Raw genomic sequence first — 21,916 nt, 5'->3', positions numbered from 1 at the left:
TAGACAAGTTCAGTGACTCTCTGACAACGGGGTCCGGCTAGTGCACTGCTGTCTCCAGGGAATGGCCGGCCTAGGAGCGGATCACTTTGATGATGGGTCCATGGAGTAGAGAAGATGGAGTTGGGGAATAATCAATTTCTGCAGAGTGGGTGAACTATGAATTACAGACTTTTTGGCTCATTGCCTGGCCTTGGCAAGCTAATCACTCTCAGGACAGACTGGACCCTTTTCCATTGGTGAGTAATATTAGATGCGCAAATCTTCTCGATTCATGAATATTCTGCAGGCTGGGCATGTATGTATTTAAGCACAGAGTTAATGACAATGACAATATATACACTTACCGGCCACTTTATTGGGTACACCTTGCCAGTACCGGGTTGGACCCCCCTTTGTCTTCAGAACTGCCTTAATCCTTCGTGGCATAGATTCAACATTCCTCAGAGAGTTTGGTCCATATTGACATGATAGCATCACGCAGTTGCTGCAGATTTGTCGGCTGCACATCCATGATGCAAATCTCCCGTTCCACCACATCCCAAAGGTTCTCTTTTGGATTGATATCTGGTGACTGTGGAGGCCAAGTGAACTCATTGCAATGTTCAAGAAACCAATCTGAGATGATTTGAGCTTTATGACATGGTGTGTTATCCTGCTGGAAGGAGCCATCAGAAGATGGGTACACTGTGGTCATAAAGGGATGGACATGGTCAGCAACAATACTCAGGTAGGCTGTGGCATTGAAATGATGCTAAGGGGTCCAAGGTGCGCCAAGAAAATATCCCCCACACCATTACACCACCAGCACCAGCCTGAACCATTAACACAAGGCAGGATGGATCCATGCTGTCATGTTGTTGATGCCAAATTCTGACCCTATCATCTGAATGTCGCAGCAGAAAACGAGACTCATCCGACCAGAAAACGTTTTTTCAATCTTCTATTGTCCAATTTTGGTGAGCCTGTGCGAATTGTAGCCTCAGTTTCCTGTTCTTAGCTGACAGGAGTGGCATGCGGTGTGGTTTTCTGCTGCTGCAGCCCATTTGCCTCAAAGTTCGATGTGTTGTGCGTACAGAGATGCTCTTCTGCATACCAAGATTGACAAACTGGCTGCGCTGACGAACAACCTAAAGACCTTCAGGGAGTGCAGTTTACTGTGTCTTACTGAGACGTGGCTAACAGCTAGCATCCCAGATGCTAACGTGGAGCTTCCGGACTTCAGCACAGTCAGAGCGGACAGAGACACAAGAGCCTGTGGGAAGCGCAAAGGAGGAGGACTCGCACTGTATGTGAACAAATGGTGGCGCAATCCTGGGCATGTGGACATTAAAATCTCTAGCTGCTGCAGGGATATTGAACTCATGGCTGTAAGTTTACGTCCCTATTACTTGCCCAGGGAGTTCAGCCACGCCATTGTTCTCATTGTTTACATTCTGCCTGCGTGTGACGTCATCCACAGTGCTGTGGCCAAACTTCAAACACAGCATCCTGAGGCCCTTGTGCTAATCTCTGGGGACTTTAATCATGTCACTTTGGACAATACACTGGCTGCTTTTCACCAGTACGTGGACTGTAACACCAGGGGGAAGGGGACTATAGCTCTGATGTATGCAAACGTGAAGAATGCATACAGAGCCACCCCCCTGCCAGCACGGTTGAAAGCAGATCACAATCTGGTCCTGCTCAAACCTCACTACACACCAAGAGTGAGGAGACTACCAACAACCACACACGCATTCAGGAAGTGGTCTCCTAAAGCCGAGCAGGCACTGAAAGACCACAGACTGAGAAGCACTGCAGGGGTCTCACAACGAGAACATTGGAGGAGATGACTGCACCACAGACTATATTAACTTCTGTATGGACACTGTTGTTCCAGTAAAATCTGTACGCTGCTTTGCCAACAACAAGCCCTGGATTACCAGTGACATCAAAGGACTTCTGAACCAGAAGAAGAAAGCCTTCAAAGATGGTGATACACTGGAAATCGAGAGGGTACAGAAGGAACTCAGAGTCCAGCTCAGAAAGGCGAAGGAGCAGTACGGAAGGAAATTAGAAGAAAGGATGCAGAACAACAACATGAGGGAGGTGTGGGAGGGGATGAAGACCATCACTGGCTGCGCCACTGGGGTGGCTGCTCCAAGAAGGGTGGCCCCATTGAGGGGGATGTGGGAAGGGCAAACCAGCTCAACCACTTCTTCAACAGATTTGATCACCCCAACCCATTCACACCTCTGAGCACAGCAGCCCCCACCCTCCTACTCCTGCAAGCCATCACCAACACAGATGAGGACATCTCCCCTCCTCCCCTCACACCACCCACGACAATCACAGCAGCTAAGGTCTGTAGTGAGCTGAAGAGGCTGCGACCCAGCAAAGCCGCAGGTCCAGATGGAGCATCACCACGACTGCTGAAGGCCTGTGCGAGGGATCTGGGACACCCCCTTCAGCACATATTCAACCTGAGCCTGGGATAGGGGAGGGTTCCCCAGCTGTGGAAGACATCCTGCATCATTCCAGTCCCTAAGAAACCACATCCTAGGGAGCTGAACGACTTCAGGCCGGTCGCCCTGACGTCACACATGATGAAGACCATGGAACGGCTGCTGCTCCATCACCTGAGGCCACAGATCCTCCACGCTCTTGACCCTCTGCAGTTTGCTTACCGGGAGAAGACGGGAGTGGAGGATGCCATCATCTTCCTGCTCCACCGATCTCTCTCTCACCTGGACAGAGGCAGTGGTGCTGTGAGGATTACATACTTTGACTTCTCCAGTGCCTTCAACACCATCCAGCCACTGCTCCTCAGGGACAAACTGACAGAGATGGGAGTTGAAACACACCTGGTGGCATGGATTACTGACTACCTGACTGGCAGACCTCAGTTCGTGAAGCTGGGGGACTGCAGGTCCAACACTGTGGCCAGCAGCACAGGAGCAGCGCAGTGAACTGTGCTCTCTCCGGTCCTGTTCACCTTGTACACGTCCGACTTTCAGTACAACTCGGAGCTCTGTCATGTACAGAAGTTTGCGAACGACACAGCCATAGTGGGCTGTATCAGGAGTGGACAAGAGGATGAGTATAGGAAACTGATCCAGGACTTCATCATCTGGTGTGACTCCAACCACCTGCTCCTCAACACCACCAAGACCAGGGAGATGGTAGTGGACTTTAGGAGACCCAGGCCGTGTCCAGAACCGGTCATCATTAAAGGGGACTGCGTGGAGGTGGTTCACACCTACAAATACCTGGGAGTGCAACTGGATGAGAAACCGGATTGGACTGCCAACACTGACGCTCTCTGCAGGAAAGGTCAGAGCCGCCTGTACTTCCTCAGAAGGCTGGCGTCCTACAACATCTGCAAAAAGCTGCTGCAGATCTTCTACCAGTCTGTGGTAGCAAGTGCCCTGCTGTACGCAGTAGTGTGCTGGGGGAGCAGCTTAAAGAAAAAGGACGCAGCACTCCTGGACAAACTGGGGACAGTTGGCACAGAGCTGGACAGTCTGACATCTGTGGCGGAGCGACGGTCACTGAACAAGCTCCTGTCCATAATAGACAATCCTGATCACCCACTGCACAGCAACATCTCCAGGCAGAGGAGCAGCTTCAGTGACAGACTGCTGTCATTGTCCTGCTCCACTGACAGACTGAAAAGATCGCTCCTCCCTCACGCCGTACGTCTCTTCAATACCTCTCGGGAAGGGCAACAAAAACAATAATCAACACAACAACTCTGAACTCACTACACACTCACACCACACAGCATGGACACACGCACTTTATCACACACACATCCATATGCTGGAATAAAGTACCTACCTACCTACCTACCTACCCACCTACCCACTATGGTTGTAATGAGTGGTTATTTGTGTTACTGTTGCCTTTCTATCAGCTCGAACCAGTCTGGCCATTCTCCTCTGACCTCTGGCATCAACAAGACATTTTCACCCACAGAACTGCTGCTCACGAGATATTTTCTCTTTTTCGGACCATTCTCTGTAAACCCTAGAGATGGTTGTGCGTGAAAATCCCAGTAGATCAGCAGTTTCTGAAATACTCAGACCAGCCCGTCTGGCACCAACAACCATGCCACGTTCAAAGTCACTTAAATCACATTTCTTCCCCATGCTGATGCTCGGTTTGAACTGCAGCAGATCATCTTAACCATGTCTACATGCCTAAATGCATTGAGTTGCTGCCATGTAATTGGCTGATTAGAAATTTGTGTTAACGCGCAGTTGGACAGGTGTACCTAATAAAGTGGCCGGTGAGTGAGTGTGTGTGTGTGTGTGTGTGTGTGTGTGTGTGTGTGTGTGTGTGTATATATATACAAAATCACCTCACTATCTCACCTGTTTATGTTTTCAAAATGCTAACATTGCAGTAAAAAAAAATATGCATCTTATCTTGAAAATGCTTCATGACTAATGCATGGTGTGAGATAAGCACCTTCCTTTCAATGTTTTTTTCTTTGGTCTGTGATATTCAAACCCTAATCTTCAGAAGTTAAAACAGCACTCTGAGCTATTTGCTACAAAATGTAGCTGAAAACAGTCCAGCAAGGCACTACTGCAGTGTCACATAGACCCATACATTGAATTGTAACCCGTTCAGCTGAAGATGTCAACCCCAATAGCCCAACTGCCCCAGAGCAAACACATTTCGGCTGCAGAACACTCCCTAGACGACATTTCAAAGAGGAGGTTGTGGGGGTTGGGGAGTGAGAACACGCTTCAGGGGAAGAAAAACATGGCGTCGATCTGAGAAACGATTAAATCCAGATTCCAACCGACAACATTTCTCACCACCCCCAGAGGGGAATGACACGGGTAGCTGCGCAGAAAGAAAGACAGAGTGAGAGAGAGAGAGATGGAGGAGGAAAGAGAGAGATTATGAGCGAGAATGTGTTGGTTATCTTAATTAAATGGAAGTGCATTTTATCCTCCTCCTATTGATTTCTGCCAGGGGCAGTGTGTGTATTTCAAAGAGAAAGCGTGCTCTGTAATGCTGGTTTGGAGGCTGTATTTTTTACTCGTGGCAGACATGACTATTGCAGTCAACTAACTATTGAGATAGTCATTAAAAGGAACAACAAAGATGAGCTTTAAGAAACAATGTACAGCTGCCAGACTCAATTTGGCTCATGCTTTAATGCAGAGACACACGTACAAATAGATGACAAATGATATGCGTGAGCGATAAAGAGAGACTAGTGCGCATTTGCAAAGGTGTCTGTTTGCATGCATGCTTTCTTGTATGTGTGTGTGTGTGTGTGTGTGTGTCTCACCCATAGGCACTCTTTTTGCCAGTGCTAATACCATTTCTAGGGATAGCAACTAGGCTGCACAGGTCACACAAGCAAAAAGCAATGCATTTTTATTTCCCTCTCTTTCTGCCCTCCCTCCATTCATTTTGATTTTGGAAAGTTAATGTTAACTGTTTTGTCAAGTGCACTGTGCTCCAGGCAACACTGCTTAAGTAAATCTTTTACAATTTAAGTGACCTGCTTTCTGGCATGGACTTTTTCCCATTACTGGGAATGACATTTCATTTAGACTCCATCATTTATCTTTCCCACTTTGGGCTCCAGCTTGTGGTCTCTCTCTCTCTCTCTCTGTCTACCTCTCTACATCTCTCTCTCTCTTTCCTTTCTTTCTCTCAACATCTCTGTCACTCTGCCTTTGTACCCTGTTTTTTATGTTTTTCACCTGTTTTATTTTTCACTCTTGCTCTGTCCATTTCATGTTTTCCCTGGCCATGCTTGATTGACACATACATACAGAGAGGAGTGTCTGTAATTTAGACTACCATTGATTTTTAGCTCTGTGTACCTAATAGACTGGCAAATAGGCATATATGAACTCTTAAAGACATGTGTGTTTGGAAGGTTGTTGTCTTGACCTATAGCAGTGTCAATGTATAACAGTCAGACAGGCACGCCTCCAAAGGATGGAAGGCAGTGATGACTTTGGTCTGTCGCAACCTCCTATCAGGTGTTGTTGGTGTAATTGATGGAAGAGTTTTGATTATGGTAGAATTTTGGCAATGAAGATAAGATAAGATCAACTTTATTAATCCCCAGCTGAGGAAATTTGGTGTTACAGGCAGCATGAAAAAATAGCAGTAGTAAAGGCAATGGAAAGTATTGAGAAATATTGAAAAAACATTAAAACAAGAAATTGCACATGGTTGGCATGGATAAGTTAAGTACAGTATTTGCTCTATTGCACAGTAGATACCCACCCCACCCACATCCACCTACAAGAGCACACAAACTCACACGATCACCACTGAAGTATTTTAAGGAAAAAGAATGTAATATTCACAGGTCATAGCATGTATGAGATAGGAGGATGTTTACAGTAGTGCAAAGAAAAACAGTATGTGTGTGGATGAAGTGCTACATTATACAATGCTTGAGTTGAATTTCCTGACAGCTGTTAATATGAAGGACCTGCGGTAGCGTTCCTTCTTACAGAGTGGACGCAGCAGTAACCTTTAGTTACTGAAGGAGCTGCTGAGGGCCCCCACTGTGTCATGCAGGGGGTGAGAAGGGTTGTCAATGATAGATGTCAGCTCGGCTAACATCTTCCTCTCACCTACATCCTCAATGGTGTCCAGAGGGCAGTCCAGGACAGAGCCAGCTCTCCTGACCAGTCTGTTCAGTCTCTTTCTGTCTCAGAGCTTCCACAGCCCCAGCAGACCACTGCGTAAAAGACTGCTAATGCAACCACAGAGTCATAAAAAGTCTTCTCAGTCATGTCCTACATACTCCAAAGGACTCCAGGAGATTCATACAACTTTGGCCCTTCCTGTACACAGCATCTGTTTTGGTGGTCCAGTCCAGCTACTCATATAAGATGGCCAACAATCGTGTAAATTAATGAAAGCTGAGGCGTTTTTCCCTGTTAATATCTCTATCAAATATGTTATACTCAAATTACCAGTATGGTAATAATGTAACCAAATAAATGAATAAAGATCAGCATGTGAATAGGTTTCTGTGGAAGTAGGCCTGTGTTTTGAATCATTTGGGTTATTTTTTAAGGTATGGCTTTTACTCAACAGAGATTTTTTTATTTATTACATAAAATGGAATTCATACCTACACCTGGTCTTAATAAAGATCACATTCTATGATTAGACCTATCAATTTCACTGTCCATTATTACTAAGATTGTCATGTCTTTTCATCAACCAATCACACCTTTTGAAAGTCTGTGTCAAACCTAGCATCTGGGTCAACCACACCTCACTAAGAAAATATTTCTGTCCCTTCCTTGCTCAGAGATGCGCTGAATATTATCCTAAATCACTCCTAAGCTAGGACTCTGCGCTAGAAATGTTTAGGTTATGTTAGTACAGAATAGAGCTGCCAGATTATCTTTTCATAGTCCTTTCCAGACTAATATGTGTGATGTGCACAAAAGACTAGTCTTGGTTAGCAGAACAGGGTAAATTGAAATCAAGTATTCTGTTAGTCATGCAGACTGTCATGTGGAAATGTACACCACTCTTCTGTAATTATAAGATAGCATACATTGGTTTTTGTCATGGGTATATGACGCATCAAGTGAGTATTGGTCATCTGGTAGTTCCAATGAAAAAATGGGGATCCAAATGAAGAATAAAATCACCACAGATATGTGAATAAAGAGGAGCTACTTCAGGAGCCTCTGGTTCCAGAAGCAAAAGTCCTCTTCATTTTTCCCATAGGCACTATTACAATTTGAAGGGGCATGAAACTCTCCTGGTTAAATCATTCAAAAAAGAATATCTACAGCAAATGGCAGTGTGTAGAAAATAACGTGTACCGTGAGTGTAAGCATTACACACAGTGAAAAAAGTGAAAATTTGTGAAATAGGACTATGGTACCAGGTTTTAAGAAGACACACTGCTTATCATCTGCATAGCATGAAAATTGATTTAATGTCTCTGCATGATTTGGCCCAGGGTTAACAGGTATATGGTAAATAACAGCAGAACCTGAATAGATCCCTGGGGGAACCTCACAAAAGTGAGGAGTACGAGATGAGGCATCTCCAAGCATAACAGAGAAGGTGCAATAAATTAACGAATCCAGAGTCACTGCTGCCAACATAGTATTTCAAGCACTTTGTCAAAATGATGTGGTCCAGAGTGTCAAAAGTTAAGATGAAGTCAAGGAGAATTAAAATGGAATACAGATCTATGTTAACAGCAAGCAGTTGGTGACCCTGACCAGAGCAGTCTCAGTGCTGTTTAGAGAGTGGAAACCAGTCTGGACATCTCTAGTAAAACAGGTGGCAATAATCATTCCACCTGGGTAATACTTTTTTTAGAACACAGTGAGGATGTTTTTAATTAATCTGTCTCAAAAACAACAAAAAATGCATATGTTCACTGATATTTTAGCCAAAATATCTGATCTTATACATTTGTATGGTTATGTTTAAGCATAGGCAATTATTGGTTAGGGTTAGGGAAACTTCATGGTCTTGGCTTAAAACAGAAAAAGTCAGCAGTGATTTGGATCACAAAATAAAATGTGTTCTGTGATTATTATTTAATCAAAACCATGATCTAATCTTAACTAAACAGGATGCAATCCCTGGTGGTGCCTGATGATGATAGGTCTCTGCTTGAATTCGTTTTTTTTTTTTTTTTTTTTTTTTTTTTTACCTCACAATGCTACAATGCACTGCACATTCATTGCATAATATGACATGCCTCAAAATCTTCTTGGCTAATCTTGTGCAAGGACACTTTGCATGTGGACAGATCGAACCACCAAGCTGTGATTGATTAATAGCTGCCTTATGGATGGGACTGAGACTTAATTTGCCTGCCCTTAGTCTGATAAAGAGCCAACTTGGGATTTAAACTTTTTGTTGTGTTATAAAGAAGACATTTTAACAGGAGCAGATAAGCGGTATTAGTCCTTTGGTAGATATAGAACATTAAAAAAAACAAACTTCAAAACATCCCTTCAGAAAGGTTGGCACTACATCCTACAGAGTGATGGCACTCAGGATTGGTAGATGCTCCACAAAGACTCTGGTTCACTGGTGATGCTGATGAGCCTTGTGTTCCTCTTGGGCTGCAGGTCTGGACAGAGAAGCCTGCAAATGTAATTAAAATATACAAGCACATTTCTCAACTTCTTTTAATCCCAAATCACACACAGAGGTGGAGTACATTGTTATAAATCCCTGAAGAGCCTGTGTGGGGGGCCACATGAGCACGAACAAATGGAGCACAACCAACCAGGAGTGAAAAGAAAAAGTGAGCCGTTATTCTTCCCTGTCAGTCTATAAAGAAAATATCTTTGAGTAATCAGGGAATGACTCACACTCCATGCCATTGCCTTGTAGGATTCAGAGACTTCCCCTCAGAAATGTGAGCTGAATGTCACAGCTTGCTACCCCTGCTACACCTGGCTGTGTTACACCTGGTGTGTTTGTGTGTGTGTGTGTTTTGAGTTGACAATTTCATGGTGTGTATTCATTCACACTTTGAGAAGTTAATAGAAAAAGAGACAAAAATTTGCCTTGTTTACATATGCAGAAGGTTTGTGGAACTGCTTGTATGTGTATTTTCATTTATGCATGTTATCTTTAGTGTGTGTGGTTAGCACTGCTTGTTTTACTGTATGTTGATGTATAGCCAGTATGTATTTTAGAATGAAAATAGTTTCTTAATAGGCTTTTAATGTCCTTTAGTCAGTGAGGACAACACAGCACTAAATCCTGGTCAAGCTGGCCACATTTGAAGGAAATTATTTTTTTTTTGTGTTTAAGAAGCAGCTATAGATAAATGAAAAGCTCACTGGCCAGTGCTGCTGGAGGCAATGCTGCCTGTCTGTCTGTTTATTTCATTAATGCTTTTTTAAGTTTGACATGTAGTGGTGTGTCAAAAGAATCATCAATATAGAGCATCTGAAAGAGGCATATGTGCAGCCCTAAAGATTAAGGCTTTAAGGCTCCAGGCCCTCACTGTGTAACCACAGAGATGCTCAAGCCATGTGCTATGCAGCTGTAGAGTCCTGCAGCTCCTCTTCAAATTGAGCCTGAGACTGGGAAAGGTCTGCACACTGTGGAAAATGTCATGTCTGGTCCTGGTACACAAGAAGGGGGCACTCCAAAGTCTTAAATGGCTTCAAACCCACAGCCCAAACATTCTACATGATGAAGACCATTGAGAGACTGATACTCCTCCTCCTAAAGTTGATGTTGGGAATGTTGCGAAATGTGGCTTTAAGCACAAGATGAAGCGTTTGGACTTTTTCAACCAAACAACAACCATTTTCCTGAACTTCACGACCACCTCTCTGTGTCTTCTGTGCAGTATACCCACCAACCCCATGGCATGTATTCACATATGTACTTGTGCATTTGGTGGTTGTGACAGTTCCACTTGGAAAAGCTTTGATGTTGTGTAAGAAATGGATTCATTATCGTCCCGTAGCTGATCCACATTTTTGCTCTGCATGTATTATGTATCTGCTAGTAGGCACGTCAGATAAGCAGTGTGGAATTATGTAACCCTCTCCAGCTTGATGAGTGCTATATTGTACCTCAATAATCCGCACAAAATGTGCCCCAATGTATTCACAAGTTCATAACAGACTTTTTCAACATGGCTGATATACCTGTCTGGGTAGAGATCTATGAATATGTTATCCAGGAGATTATGACTGTATCAGTAAAGAGATGAAGGACTGAATAAAATCTTGGGGCATCTTCAGTTGTCAGTGGGAATGAAAAAAAGAACATTTGCTGATGTCTTTCAGCTGTAGTTCAATTCCACTGAGGGTGTGGTCAGCAGACAGTGAATACATTTTCGTCTTTGCTCAATACTTGACACCCAAAATGTGCCTTTACCATCTTCTTCAGCTTTTGCATTGTTCCACATGGCTGAGTTCCAATGATCAGCCGATTGCTTTTATTTGACTATAGCTCCGGCAATCATGAAGGTATGACAGAGAAATACTGTTTAAAGCGAGAAATGCTTTAGTGTTGCCCTGTCCTCTGATATTCTTAAAGTATGACTGGCTGCTATGAGCCAATTGTACCCCATGGAAGAATTATCACTTAAGAAATGAAATGTGGTGAAATGAAGGGAAAGACTGGAGAAGCAGTAATTTAGTGTTGAAGGTGACCTCCGATCTTTCAGCATTATGGCTCGGCAAATTAAAACATTGGTGCTATCAGATGGAGGAAGGCTAAGCTGAAATACGTTCCACAACAGCGTGGCTAAACATACGTTGGAGGTAAATCACTCATTGATCTCACACCTAGATTACCCAGCCTCATGTAGTTCCCCGTCAGCATAATTCAGTCTGCTAAATATTGCCTTTAGCCTTTAAGTTAATGCAAACCCCCAGAAGAAGATGAGGGGAAAAAAATTGCACTGTGTGCTGTTATAGGAAATAAGATGGTATTTTTGTGACATACCTCAGGGCTGTGCACCAGGACTGTTGAGCTTTTTACCATTTCTAGGCGCAGATAAGAGAAGTACATTTCGTCTCATGCAGAATGCATTATTACAATGAGACACTGGCTCAGCTTTGATGCCTCAAAAGCTGCTGTAGAACTGTAGAACACTGTATATTAATGAGCATCTCATACACATGGGCAAGGTACCCTTTAGCATCTGTATGAGATTTCAGCGAACTCCAGTGAAAGCCCATCACAGCAATATTAGACACTCAGAGCAAGGTGGCTTAGTATAAAGAGCAAAACAGTCTGCAAAAGGAGAAGGCTTGGGTGGATAGATGGGTAAAACTCAGGACTCTCACCCAGGACACTGGGGTTCGTGTCCTTTTTGAAACCAAAAACCATTTTCGACTTACTTTAATTTATGTATCTAAGTTAACTAAATAAATGTACTTATCCTACATACGTAACGTGACATGAATAACATCATGTATGAAATGTAGTTAACTTGTGCCACATAAGAAACTTTTGGGGCCTAAAACTAACCAAACTGTGACCATTTCACTTCAATAACCACATGTTAGAAAGGCTTTCTGGCAGGAAGGCTTCATAAAGATGCTAAAGGGGCATTTCATGCTTAATGGTAGCTTGTGCATCTGTATGAGACGCTGAGGCGTATGACAAAATGTTAACATTAGAACATTAGTTACATACCGTAACCACAAATTTTATGAGTATAGGTATAGCCTAGAGCTGTTTATCCCCATGCATGTTCGCAGCCGTGAGTCGTTGTCTGTCCTGCCACTGTACACTGTACAAATGACTCTCTCAGGTCCTTTTGTACAGTATATAACCCTGTAAGGACCTGAGCTCTGCTCCCAAAAGCCAGTATTTTCTTTGGCTAATGTCAGTAGAGCTTGGTCCTATGTCTCAGAGAGCTATGTCTGCACTCATACAGTCTGGAGTTACAGCATGTAATTAATGTTCCTTTTCATGTAAATTTCACCCACTAAGAGCTGTTGCTTTGGTTTGTGGTCAGCGCCCACTGTGACACCAAGCAGATAACATACAGCAGTTCATATGTGCCATATGTAACACAATGTGAGCCTGGCATGGAAAAAATCAAGGGCTAGTGATGCTCCCTCCACACTGTTTTGCCATGAGAAAGGTGGACATTAATTGTGTCCCCATGCAGCCCACTAATCCAAGATGATGGGATAAGAGGTGCTCTATTCGGCATGTGTGTAAAAGGGCCAGATCTGATAACACATCATCTGCCATCTAACACATTTAAAACTCGATGAGTCAGGGAGACTCTTTAGATAGAAAGGCGCAATGCCCGCACAGACATCTGCCACTGTCCTCTAAGCAGGGCTGTGAATGAGGATAAGGCTGTCATGGAGTGTGCCCAGATGCCTTGCAGAGGCTTCACTCCTGATACACTGCAGGCTTGTGTGATAGCTTACAGCACACAGCCAGTGACAGACACTGTTTTGACAGAGCCATGCCTTGTGAGTGCCCTCTGTAATGAATGAACATCTGCTGTCTGCCTGATGTTTGCTGTATAAAACACACTGTGCCAAAACATGCACCGGGCAGAGTTGGTGAGACGCTTCTTCACCCTCGTTTCTGTGGGGGCCGGAGGAGAACTCTTCGTGGGAAATAATTTTGGACTGAAAGAAGTTTGCTGCAATTTTAGATGTAAATGAGGGATTTGGCTGTGAAGTTAAGGCACAGTTTTAATGGATCATGTCTTGAGAGAGGTTTGGGATGGCTCGAAGTTCTGACCCTCCAGAGCGCAGAGCACCAGGGGTAAATCCCATTGTGGTGCTAGAGCCCCGTCATCTGTCTTCGGACTCCCATTAAAAAGTACTTCACCAAAGCATACACAAAAAAACATCTCTCTGTATCTTTCATTGCAGAAAGAAATGGTTGCAGCATACGTCTTAATTGTAGATGGAGCCAAACCATTTTCGATCAATGTCTGTCTCTACCAAGGTAGGATAACATGAGATGCAGTGTTGAGCCTCCCTCCATACACCAGCACTAAAAAATGGACCATCTACCTACCTAACATGCTGTAGTAGAAGACACTGGCACGTCCTGATAGTGTGCACCACTGCAGGGGGCAGTGCGAACCTTTCCAAGGGCTCTTGTTCAGTGGCCAGAGCAACAGCTGTTGGCCTATCACTAGAAGGTGGTGGATCATGCCATCCAGCTGTGACAGTATGTCTCAGCACCATTTGTCCATTTAATTCTGATCAAATAAGGTCAAAGGTATAAGGTATTTGTGTAATACATCATGCAGCATACAAAATACATTTGTAAAATAATTGGTAGCTTAGGTAGCAAGAGTAGTAGCGGTAGTGGCGCAAGAGTAGCGGCCCCTCAGATATGCCACCTTCCTGATGATGCATGGTAAGTCCTTCGACATGGGCACTTGACCAGCAGACTCATGCAGAGAGGGAAGGAGTCGCTGAGGCAAAGCTCCTGACTGCGTCAGGAATGGGGAAAGCCGCAGATGAGGAGTCCTCATCCTCGCAATCTGGGTCTCTTTTCATGATGTCTGGGAGGTCTTCATTGGGATTAGCCTGCCTGTCTCATTCTCTGGAGGAACACTCCTGCAGTCAGCTCAGCACAACTTCTGCCACCGCTGCCCTCCACCCAGAGTGCCATGACGGCATATGCTCATCACTGGAGCTCCTTGGCAGGCAAGCATAGACAAGACTGACAGGCGGGCTGTGGAGCTAGAGCTGACCCGGCATGCTCGGCGCCAAGGCAAGTCTCACAGCAAAAAAGGAAGGTCTACCAGCAGGATGGAGTTGGTTTCACAGGCAGGCCACAAGTAGACATCTTCAGAGTGGCTGAACCGCTTCATCTTCACTTCTGTTCTTCACTTGTTGAGTACTTGATGTTGAAGAAAATTTCGGAGCTAAGCTCAGGTCCTGACAGTGTCATGAGGACCTGAGAGAGGCAAGTAAGTATCCAGTGTACAGTGGAAGACAAAATCTTCATAACTGCGGATACTCACAACAATTAACCCATAATGACAGCTCTGAGAAGATAAAGCCAATACTAAACAGAACAGGTTGTTTCTACTCGTAGCAGTTAGCATTAAGACACATCCAGCATGTGCTGGGCAGTGGGTTTATCAGAGCTTTGTCATTGAAACAGCTGCCTGCTCCTTCTGAAGTTGAGGCTGATGACAGCAGAGTTTGCATACCGCAAAGCCTAAACAATGGGTTGAAAGAAACTTAAATACTGTACAGCTGAGTTGAACTGCAGAGTTGCTGATAATTCTCTATGGGGTCCTCACTTCAAATGACACTTTTCACTTTACATATACTCATGTGAGGTCAGGGAAAATGCCAACTTTTCTATACTGTTCCTCTACAAAGAATAAAAGCAGATATTAATGACTCAGTGGCCTGTTGTCTCGCACCAGGACAAACCTTTACAAAGCAAATGTTTACAACCCACTACTACCATCAAGGGTCTAACAATGTAGTGTTTTCAGTATGATAAACAAACACTTTTGTATTGTAAGTGTAATCAATGTAGCAGCCTCTAGGTAGTCCTTGTGGTTTTTAAGAATTCCCATTTGCACAAATTATTTATTTTAAAAGAAGTTGCTAATGTGTGAAAACATGCTGCGTATTTCACCTGCTTTTCAGGGAGTGAAAACAAATGGCTCTTCCAGTGCCCTTACGTCCCCTTACGTTCCCCCCCCCCCCCCTCCATCATTGGCAGCATCTTCTTTCCATTCTTGTGAAAAGCTTTCCTAAGGGGCTGAGATTTCTGCACTCTCCTGAGTACAATAACAACAGTCATTTGTGGAGGGTGGCGAGTGATGGATAGGCTTTTCATGTCTGGTTGCACTATGTTTGCTGGCCTCTAATAGAGTTGCTTTTTTCCTGATGGCGTTGTGATGCTGTGTGTGAGCATGGACATGACCTCATTGTGAATGAGTCACATGGGTGCAAAGTGGACTGTCTGTTTCTGCAGTTTGTGTGTGTTTTTCATAAATTAGTTCATAGATAGGTGTTAGAGTGACAATGTTATTTTTTGATAATACTGAATGTTTTGTTATCTACTGCACTAATCAGTTAAGGGCAACATTGAACTACCAGCAGTTATTGGGTAATGAAGAATAGATTATCCTTCTAGTTAAAATCTGTAATTACATATAGACTATATACATGCAGACAAACGTGCTATGATTTTAATCTTTCATTCGTTTTCAAATGAGAGGTCAGTTTCCACATATGCATGGTATTAGGTGCTCTTCTAGTACTCCTGCTATATCTCTGCAGTCTTGCAAATGTTTCTTCACGATACACATACATGGCCCACTGTTTCCTGTTATGTTGTAGTTAATGTTTTTGTGTGTTTATACTTTGTTTTGAATATTGTTTTTGTGTAAAGACTGTAAAGAAATTTCCTCTATAGAGGACAATTTGAAACCTAATCCTTCTCTGTAAGGTGATTTGCTGTGAAAGGCAGGCATTTCTCATCCATAATGACGAATTATAGTTGGTCGGTATTATAAGTGCACTGCCAGGTGTTGTGAAACTTATGCAGGGAGACAAAGCAGTACTATACATCTTTATCAGTGTTAGGATTGTTGAATGACTGTATTACAGTGGCTGTATTTACAATAGCATAAGAAAAAAAGACCTTGGCTGTGCACTCCAACAAATATGAGGGGTCTTGCTCTCCTGCTGGCCAATAGAAAAATGGAATATGAACCTGACAGGATAGCATGAGACCTCCCATATCATACACCCTCCTTGTGAAGCGTATCACTGTCTGCCCACTGTCTATCCACTCCCCACAACACTAATCAAGTAAGCAGTGCTAATGACTTCACTGCAGAGAGAATTTAACTGTCCACATTAAGAGGGAAATTGATAAAAAAAATTGCAGTAAAAACATGAGAAAATTTTTGCAAGCCTACCACAAATCCTTAGAAAAACATTTCATTTTCAAATTGTTCTTCTCACACACACACAAACACACACACACACATCCTGCTGCCTTGTTGTGTGTCAGGTGAGTAGACTCCTGCTGTCTGCTTGTTTGAGGTTACAGAGCGCTGTTTAGCGTGTGCAGATGGTAGAGAGCTGTGCTGTTTTGGCCTCAGATCCTCCAGTGTTGCTCTGTTGTGGGTGTGTGTCATGGTTGGTAAAATAATACAGCGTGAACATGGGAACTGGAACTAAGCCCGGGCCCCTTTCCAACACCCCTCCCCAGAAGAAAACACAAACACACACACAGACACACTCACAATCCTTGTTTTTGTAGCACTGTAAGGACACCAGACCAGAACATGTACATCGTTTTCTGGAAACCACCCTTTCTTAAGGTTGTACACCACTGAAGAAAATCAGGCAGTATCCTTGGAGTGAACATAAACAGAGGTGTCAGGGTTCCCTGACAAGATCTTCCTGTGGACTATTTAGTTATAAGTGAAGTCAACATACACACACACTATATACACATCTGTTTTTCCTTTCTTCCTGAGTACCACGTAACACCAATTCAGGTTAAACTTAATTGGAAAACCACTTCACACCATAGGTGTGCACTACGAAGCCAGGTTAATGGTTTAGTTTTCAGTGTCACAAAGGTGGCTCTCATTTAACCTGCTAGACCACTATGGTAGCTTATGCTACACATAATGTGTTGTGTGTTGTTTGAGTTTACTTAATTTAAATAGTAACATTACTTAACATTTCAAGAGGGTAATTAGTAAACTCTTGCCAATTACATTTCAAAAGTAGCCTCCTTAAACTGTATATTATAGGATATTAGGTCAAATTGTTACATTGTCCATCATTTTATAAAACACCAAAATGCATTTTCTTATATTTTGCCTCCCAGGAAAACTATATATAAGTGTGTGTGTGTGTGAGTGAGTGAGTGTTTCAGGACACTTTCAACATAGAGCAGGTACAGACCAAACTATTTATCTACAGAGACCTAACAATTCCCTCATGAACAAGCACTTGGCGACAGTGGCAAGGAAGACCTTTCTTTTAACAGCCAGATACCTCAAGAAAAAACGGGTTCTAGGTGGGCGGCCATCTGCCTTGACCTGTTGGGTTAGCAAGAGAGAGAGAGGGCAAGAGAGGGAGGGGTCGGGGGGTGGACAGAAATACAATCACAGTATTTTTAACAGCTCTATAAATACACTTTTAAGTATATGTAGTACAGTATATATAGCATAGTATATTTATGTATGTGATATATGTACATATTAGTGACAGATAGTATATGTGCATAACACAACACTATGGATCTAATAATAATGGAAGTATTACTAATAGTAATAGCAGTTGCAGTGGATGTCAGGCAGGGCCATCGCAGAAGACATAGCTATAATCCACAATCCAGGTTCAACCACTGTCCATGGGAACCTGCAAGATGAGAAAGCACATGACTCCGGGGAAGAAGCCAAGTTAGTAACATCCCCCAACAGTCTAATCCTATCGCAGCATAACTAGGGGCTGGTCCAAGGCAAGCCTGAGCCAGCCCTAACTGTAAGCTATAGGAAAAAGAAGAGTTTTGAGCCTGCTCTTAAATGTAAAGAGGGTGTCTGCCTCTTGGACAATGACTGGAAGATGGTTCCCCAGGAGAGGAGCTGGATAGCTAAAGGTAAGTGGGGTAATAGGGTACTATGAGCTCTTTATGAAAAGATGGTGCCTGACCATTTATTTTTACAGTGTTACATAGGTGAAAAAGGGCAGTCTCTAAAATTTGTTTTACTTGGAACTGAAAGGACATATTCTGATCAAAGATGACTCCCAAATACCTGACAGTGGTGCTGGAGGCCAGCACAATGCCATCCATAGTTGCAATATTATCAGACAGTGAGTTTCTAAGGCATTTAGGGCCAAGTACTATAACTTCAGTTTTGTCCAAATTTGTTATCAAAGAGTTGCAGGTTATCTGGGTCTCTGTGTCCTGAAGACACACTTGGAGTTTAGTTAACTGATTGGTTTCTTCTGGCTTAATTGATAAATATACCTGGGTATCATCTGTATTGCAGTGAAAATGGTGGAATGTTTCTTGATAATGTTGCCTAAAGGAAGCATATATATAGTGAATAGAATTGGTCCAAGCACAGAACCCTGCGGAACTCCGTGACCATCTTTAGCGTACATAGAGGAATCATCATTAACTTGTACAGATTGAAATCATTCTGAAAAGGACGATTTAAACCAGCTTAATGCAGTTCCCTTAATGCCAATGAAGTGTTCCAGTCTGTAGTAGGATACCATGGTCAATGGTGTCGAATGCAGCACTAAGATCTAACAAGACTAGTCCAGAGAAGTCCTTTGTCTGATGTATTTAGAAGGTCATATGTACCTTTAACCAGAGCTGTCTCTGTGCTATGGTCAGGTGCACTCTAAATCCTGACTGGAAATCCTCAAATAAACTATTGTTGTGCAGAAAGTCACACAACTGATTAGCAACTGCTTTCTCAAGAATTTTAGAGAGAAAGGGGAGGTTACATGTAGGTCTACAGTTAGCTAAAACCCTGAATCTTTTGTGTCATTAATTCACAAGCCCTGCAAATAATTTTTGGTTTCAATGAAAGAGTGGTGAGACTAAGATAATCCATTTATCTCTAACCACAGGTCATGAAAAAAAAATTCAATACTCTCTTCTGGGTCCTGACATCTGGACATTAAGTAGCCATTATTTTTTACTGGGTGAATCAGAATGAAACTGTATTGGTTAGATACCAAGAGACAAATGACCACCCACAGAAAACAACATATAAGATATCTGTAGTAATTCCAGCAATTTCTCAGAATTGGTACATGGCCCTTGTAACAATATTACAATCAAACTGCATGATGCCTACTAGGAATCAGCACTGCAGACTATGTATTGTGCATAAGAAAATGTTCAAAATGGTTTTAGCACTTTTTAGGCTAATGTGGCTAGTGGCATCTATTGTGGATCCACACACTGGACTATTTAACATTGAGGGACAGTGGGAAACTTACTAGTCTAGTAAGCCAGATCGATGTTATCTCCATACCTCATAATGCAATGTAAGATCAGCTGGTTTTGGAAAGCCCTCTCTGCTGCATGCCACATCCCTGTGTGTGACTGTTGCTGTGTTACCCTTACATTCCTAATACAGTGAAAGTTTAAGTTAAGTTTAAGTTTATTTACTTTATTGATCCCAAGACTTTTAACCCATCACTGGGGAAACACACACATGCTACATGCTACATTCACCATGCAGTAAAACACACACTGCAGTGGGCTGCAATCAAGCGCCCGGGAGCATATTGGGGGCGTTAAGTGCCTTGCTCAAGTGCACATTTAGCTAATGGAGGGGGAGGGAATACTCCACCACACCCACATTTTTCTGCCGGCCAGTGAGGGGGAATTGAACCGGCCGCTTCTCCAACCTCTAGGCCACGGCTAGAATCATGTTTTGAGTGGAGTATCCATTTTATTTTTTGTAAGAATATCTTCACCATAAAAAACAAAACAATTATTGACATAGAAATTTCAGGTCATGTCACCCACTCGTATGAGGCATACAACACAAACAGGGATTTTTGGAGCACCACAGAAGCATGACGTGCAAATTTGGTCTTTTTCATAATTTGTCATAATACTTTGCTATTCCTCTGTGCAAAAGGAATAAATGTTGAAATCAAAATAAAAAGAAAAAGGTGTAATTACTCAGTGGACACAGTTCAAATGCAATTTCCTACTTTTTATCTGCTCAAGGAGAGCTCAGGAGACAAGACTTAGAAACAGAGAGAAATTTTACAAAGGTGGGTAAAAGCAGCAAGTTCATTTTTCTTGCACTGAATAACTTCCTGTCTGAGTCTCATCTTTGAGAAAGCAGATGTTCCACTGTCTTTCCACTGTATTTTCAACCATCAATGAAAAGACAAATCTGGATTAATGTAGATTTCAACGTAAGAATCCAACTATTACATCAACCTACACTACAGCTGAGGTTTGGCAGCCGAACACTGAACAACAGAACAAAAATACAGCAACTCCAGACTGGGGTTGCAGATCCAGAAGCTTTTGTGTTATGCGCTGTCAAATGACTAGTTGTGTGTGTCTCTCAAAGACATGAACTGTGATTGGTGCAAGGGGAAATCTTGGTGTCAGCTGTCTCTTTTTACTCTGTTTTGTTCTGATATCTGTCCTGAAGTTTATTGCCTTATGTGGTATTAATGTGTTCCTTTTGACAAGGTATATAATTTTTGTTTGTTTGTTTTTTATTTTTTATTTGTGTGTGTGTGTGTGTGGGGGGGGGGGGGGGGGGGGGGGGGGGTCCTGAACATTGAAAGACACACAAACCCAGCTTCTCAGATTCATGTGTATTCTTGATTTTTTCCCCCATTGTATAAGACAGACATGTAATGTCAGCCTTTGTCATCTCAGCAACAACAACCCCACTTCACTGTCCTCCCATTTGGTCCTCCGTGGACTGTATCAGTCTCTTCATCTAGTGTCGAGGCCTGCAGTCAGGGAGCAGTGACAGGGGCCGGGGCTGTCCAGACATTATCTGCATGTCATGATGCTGTTGGGCTGACTGTACGTTTGTACGTGCTTGCATGTGCGTGTGTGTGTGTGTGTGTGTGTGTGTGGTAAAGGAGGTCTGGGGTGACCCATGTTGTCTGTGTTGAGGTTATCTTTCCATTGCCTTCATGTATACACTGTTAACATAACAGGTGATGTGTGTATGGTGTCTGGGTGTGTCTGTGTGGCCATGTTTTACTCATGTTGTGGGGACATAAATCTGTTTACACAGTCACATTGTGGGGACTTGCCTTACTTGTGGGGCAAAAATGTAAGTCCTCATCATGTAAATCTTCACATTTTAGAGTGAAGACTTGTGTTAAGGTTAGGGCAAGAGTTTGGGTTAGGCATGTAGCGGTTATGGTTATGGTTAGGATAAGTCTGCAGGAAATGAATGTAAGTCTATGCAATGTCCCCAAAAGTGATGATACCTAACATGAGTGGTGTGTCAGTGCACATGTGTATGCATTTTTGTTACCTACTGGGGACATTTTTAACCTTTTGGTTAGGGTTAGGTATAAATTTGTGATGGTTGAGTTTAGGGTTAGGCTGTCCACAATGACTGGAAGTCAATGGATAGCTGTGTGAACTCATGCATGTGTGTGTGTTTGTGTGTGTGTGTGTGTGTGTGACCATGTTGTGGGGTAGATTGGGTTGCTAAGGTTGATGGAAGCACATGGACACAGGAGCCAAATAAGCCCAGTTGAAACCAGTGCTTGCCACCTCACATGCTGTTATGAGCCTGAAGGAGCTCTGAGTGCATCTGTGTGTGTGTTTGGGGGGGTGTTTCCATATGTAGGGCAGTGGCAGTGTTCTCAGTCATTTTAAAGAAGCCCGTTGATCAACGTCTGACTTCATTACTGTCACCTCTCCTCAGTAGGAAGCACACACCACTCTGTTTAGATCTCATCTATTCAGCTTTACT

General features: G+C 43.1%; 1 protein-coding gene across 11 annotated transcripts in view; it reads left to right on the top strand.

Moving 5' to 3' along the window:
* Positions 1-21,916, top strand: part of nrxn3a (neurexin 3a) — a 207,503-nt gene that overhangs the window by 34,135 nt on the left and 151,452 nt on the right. For 2 of the 11 annotated variants that reach the window (XM_041954636.1, XM_041954635.1), the window contains exons 2-3: positions 3,086-3,114; positions 11,690-11,703. The exons of 7 other annotated variants lie outside the window; for them this stretch is intronic. In XM_041954636.1, coding sequence (XP_041810570.1) covers positions 3,086-3,114; positions 11,690-11,703 — 43 coding nt within the window. Of the gene's footprint in view, positions 1-3,085; positions 3,115-11,689; positions 11,704-20,213; positions 20,233-21,916 lie in introns of all 11 variants that reach the window. 2 more of the 11 variants (XM_041954639.1, XM_041954638.1) reach the window with 2 other exon arrangements.

This window comes from Chelmon rostratus, chromosome 15 (assembly GCF_017976325.1).
Source record: "Chelmon rostratus isolate fCheRos1 chromosome 15, fCheRos1.pri, whole genome shotgun sequence".
Lineage (NCBI taxonomy): Eukaryota > Metazoa > Chordata > Actinopteri > Chaetodontiformes > Chaetodontidae > Chelmon > Chelmon rostratus.
Note: the sequence above shows the minus strand (reverse complement) of the source record. Positions and strands in the feature narration are given on the sequence as shown.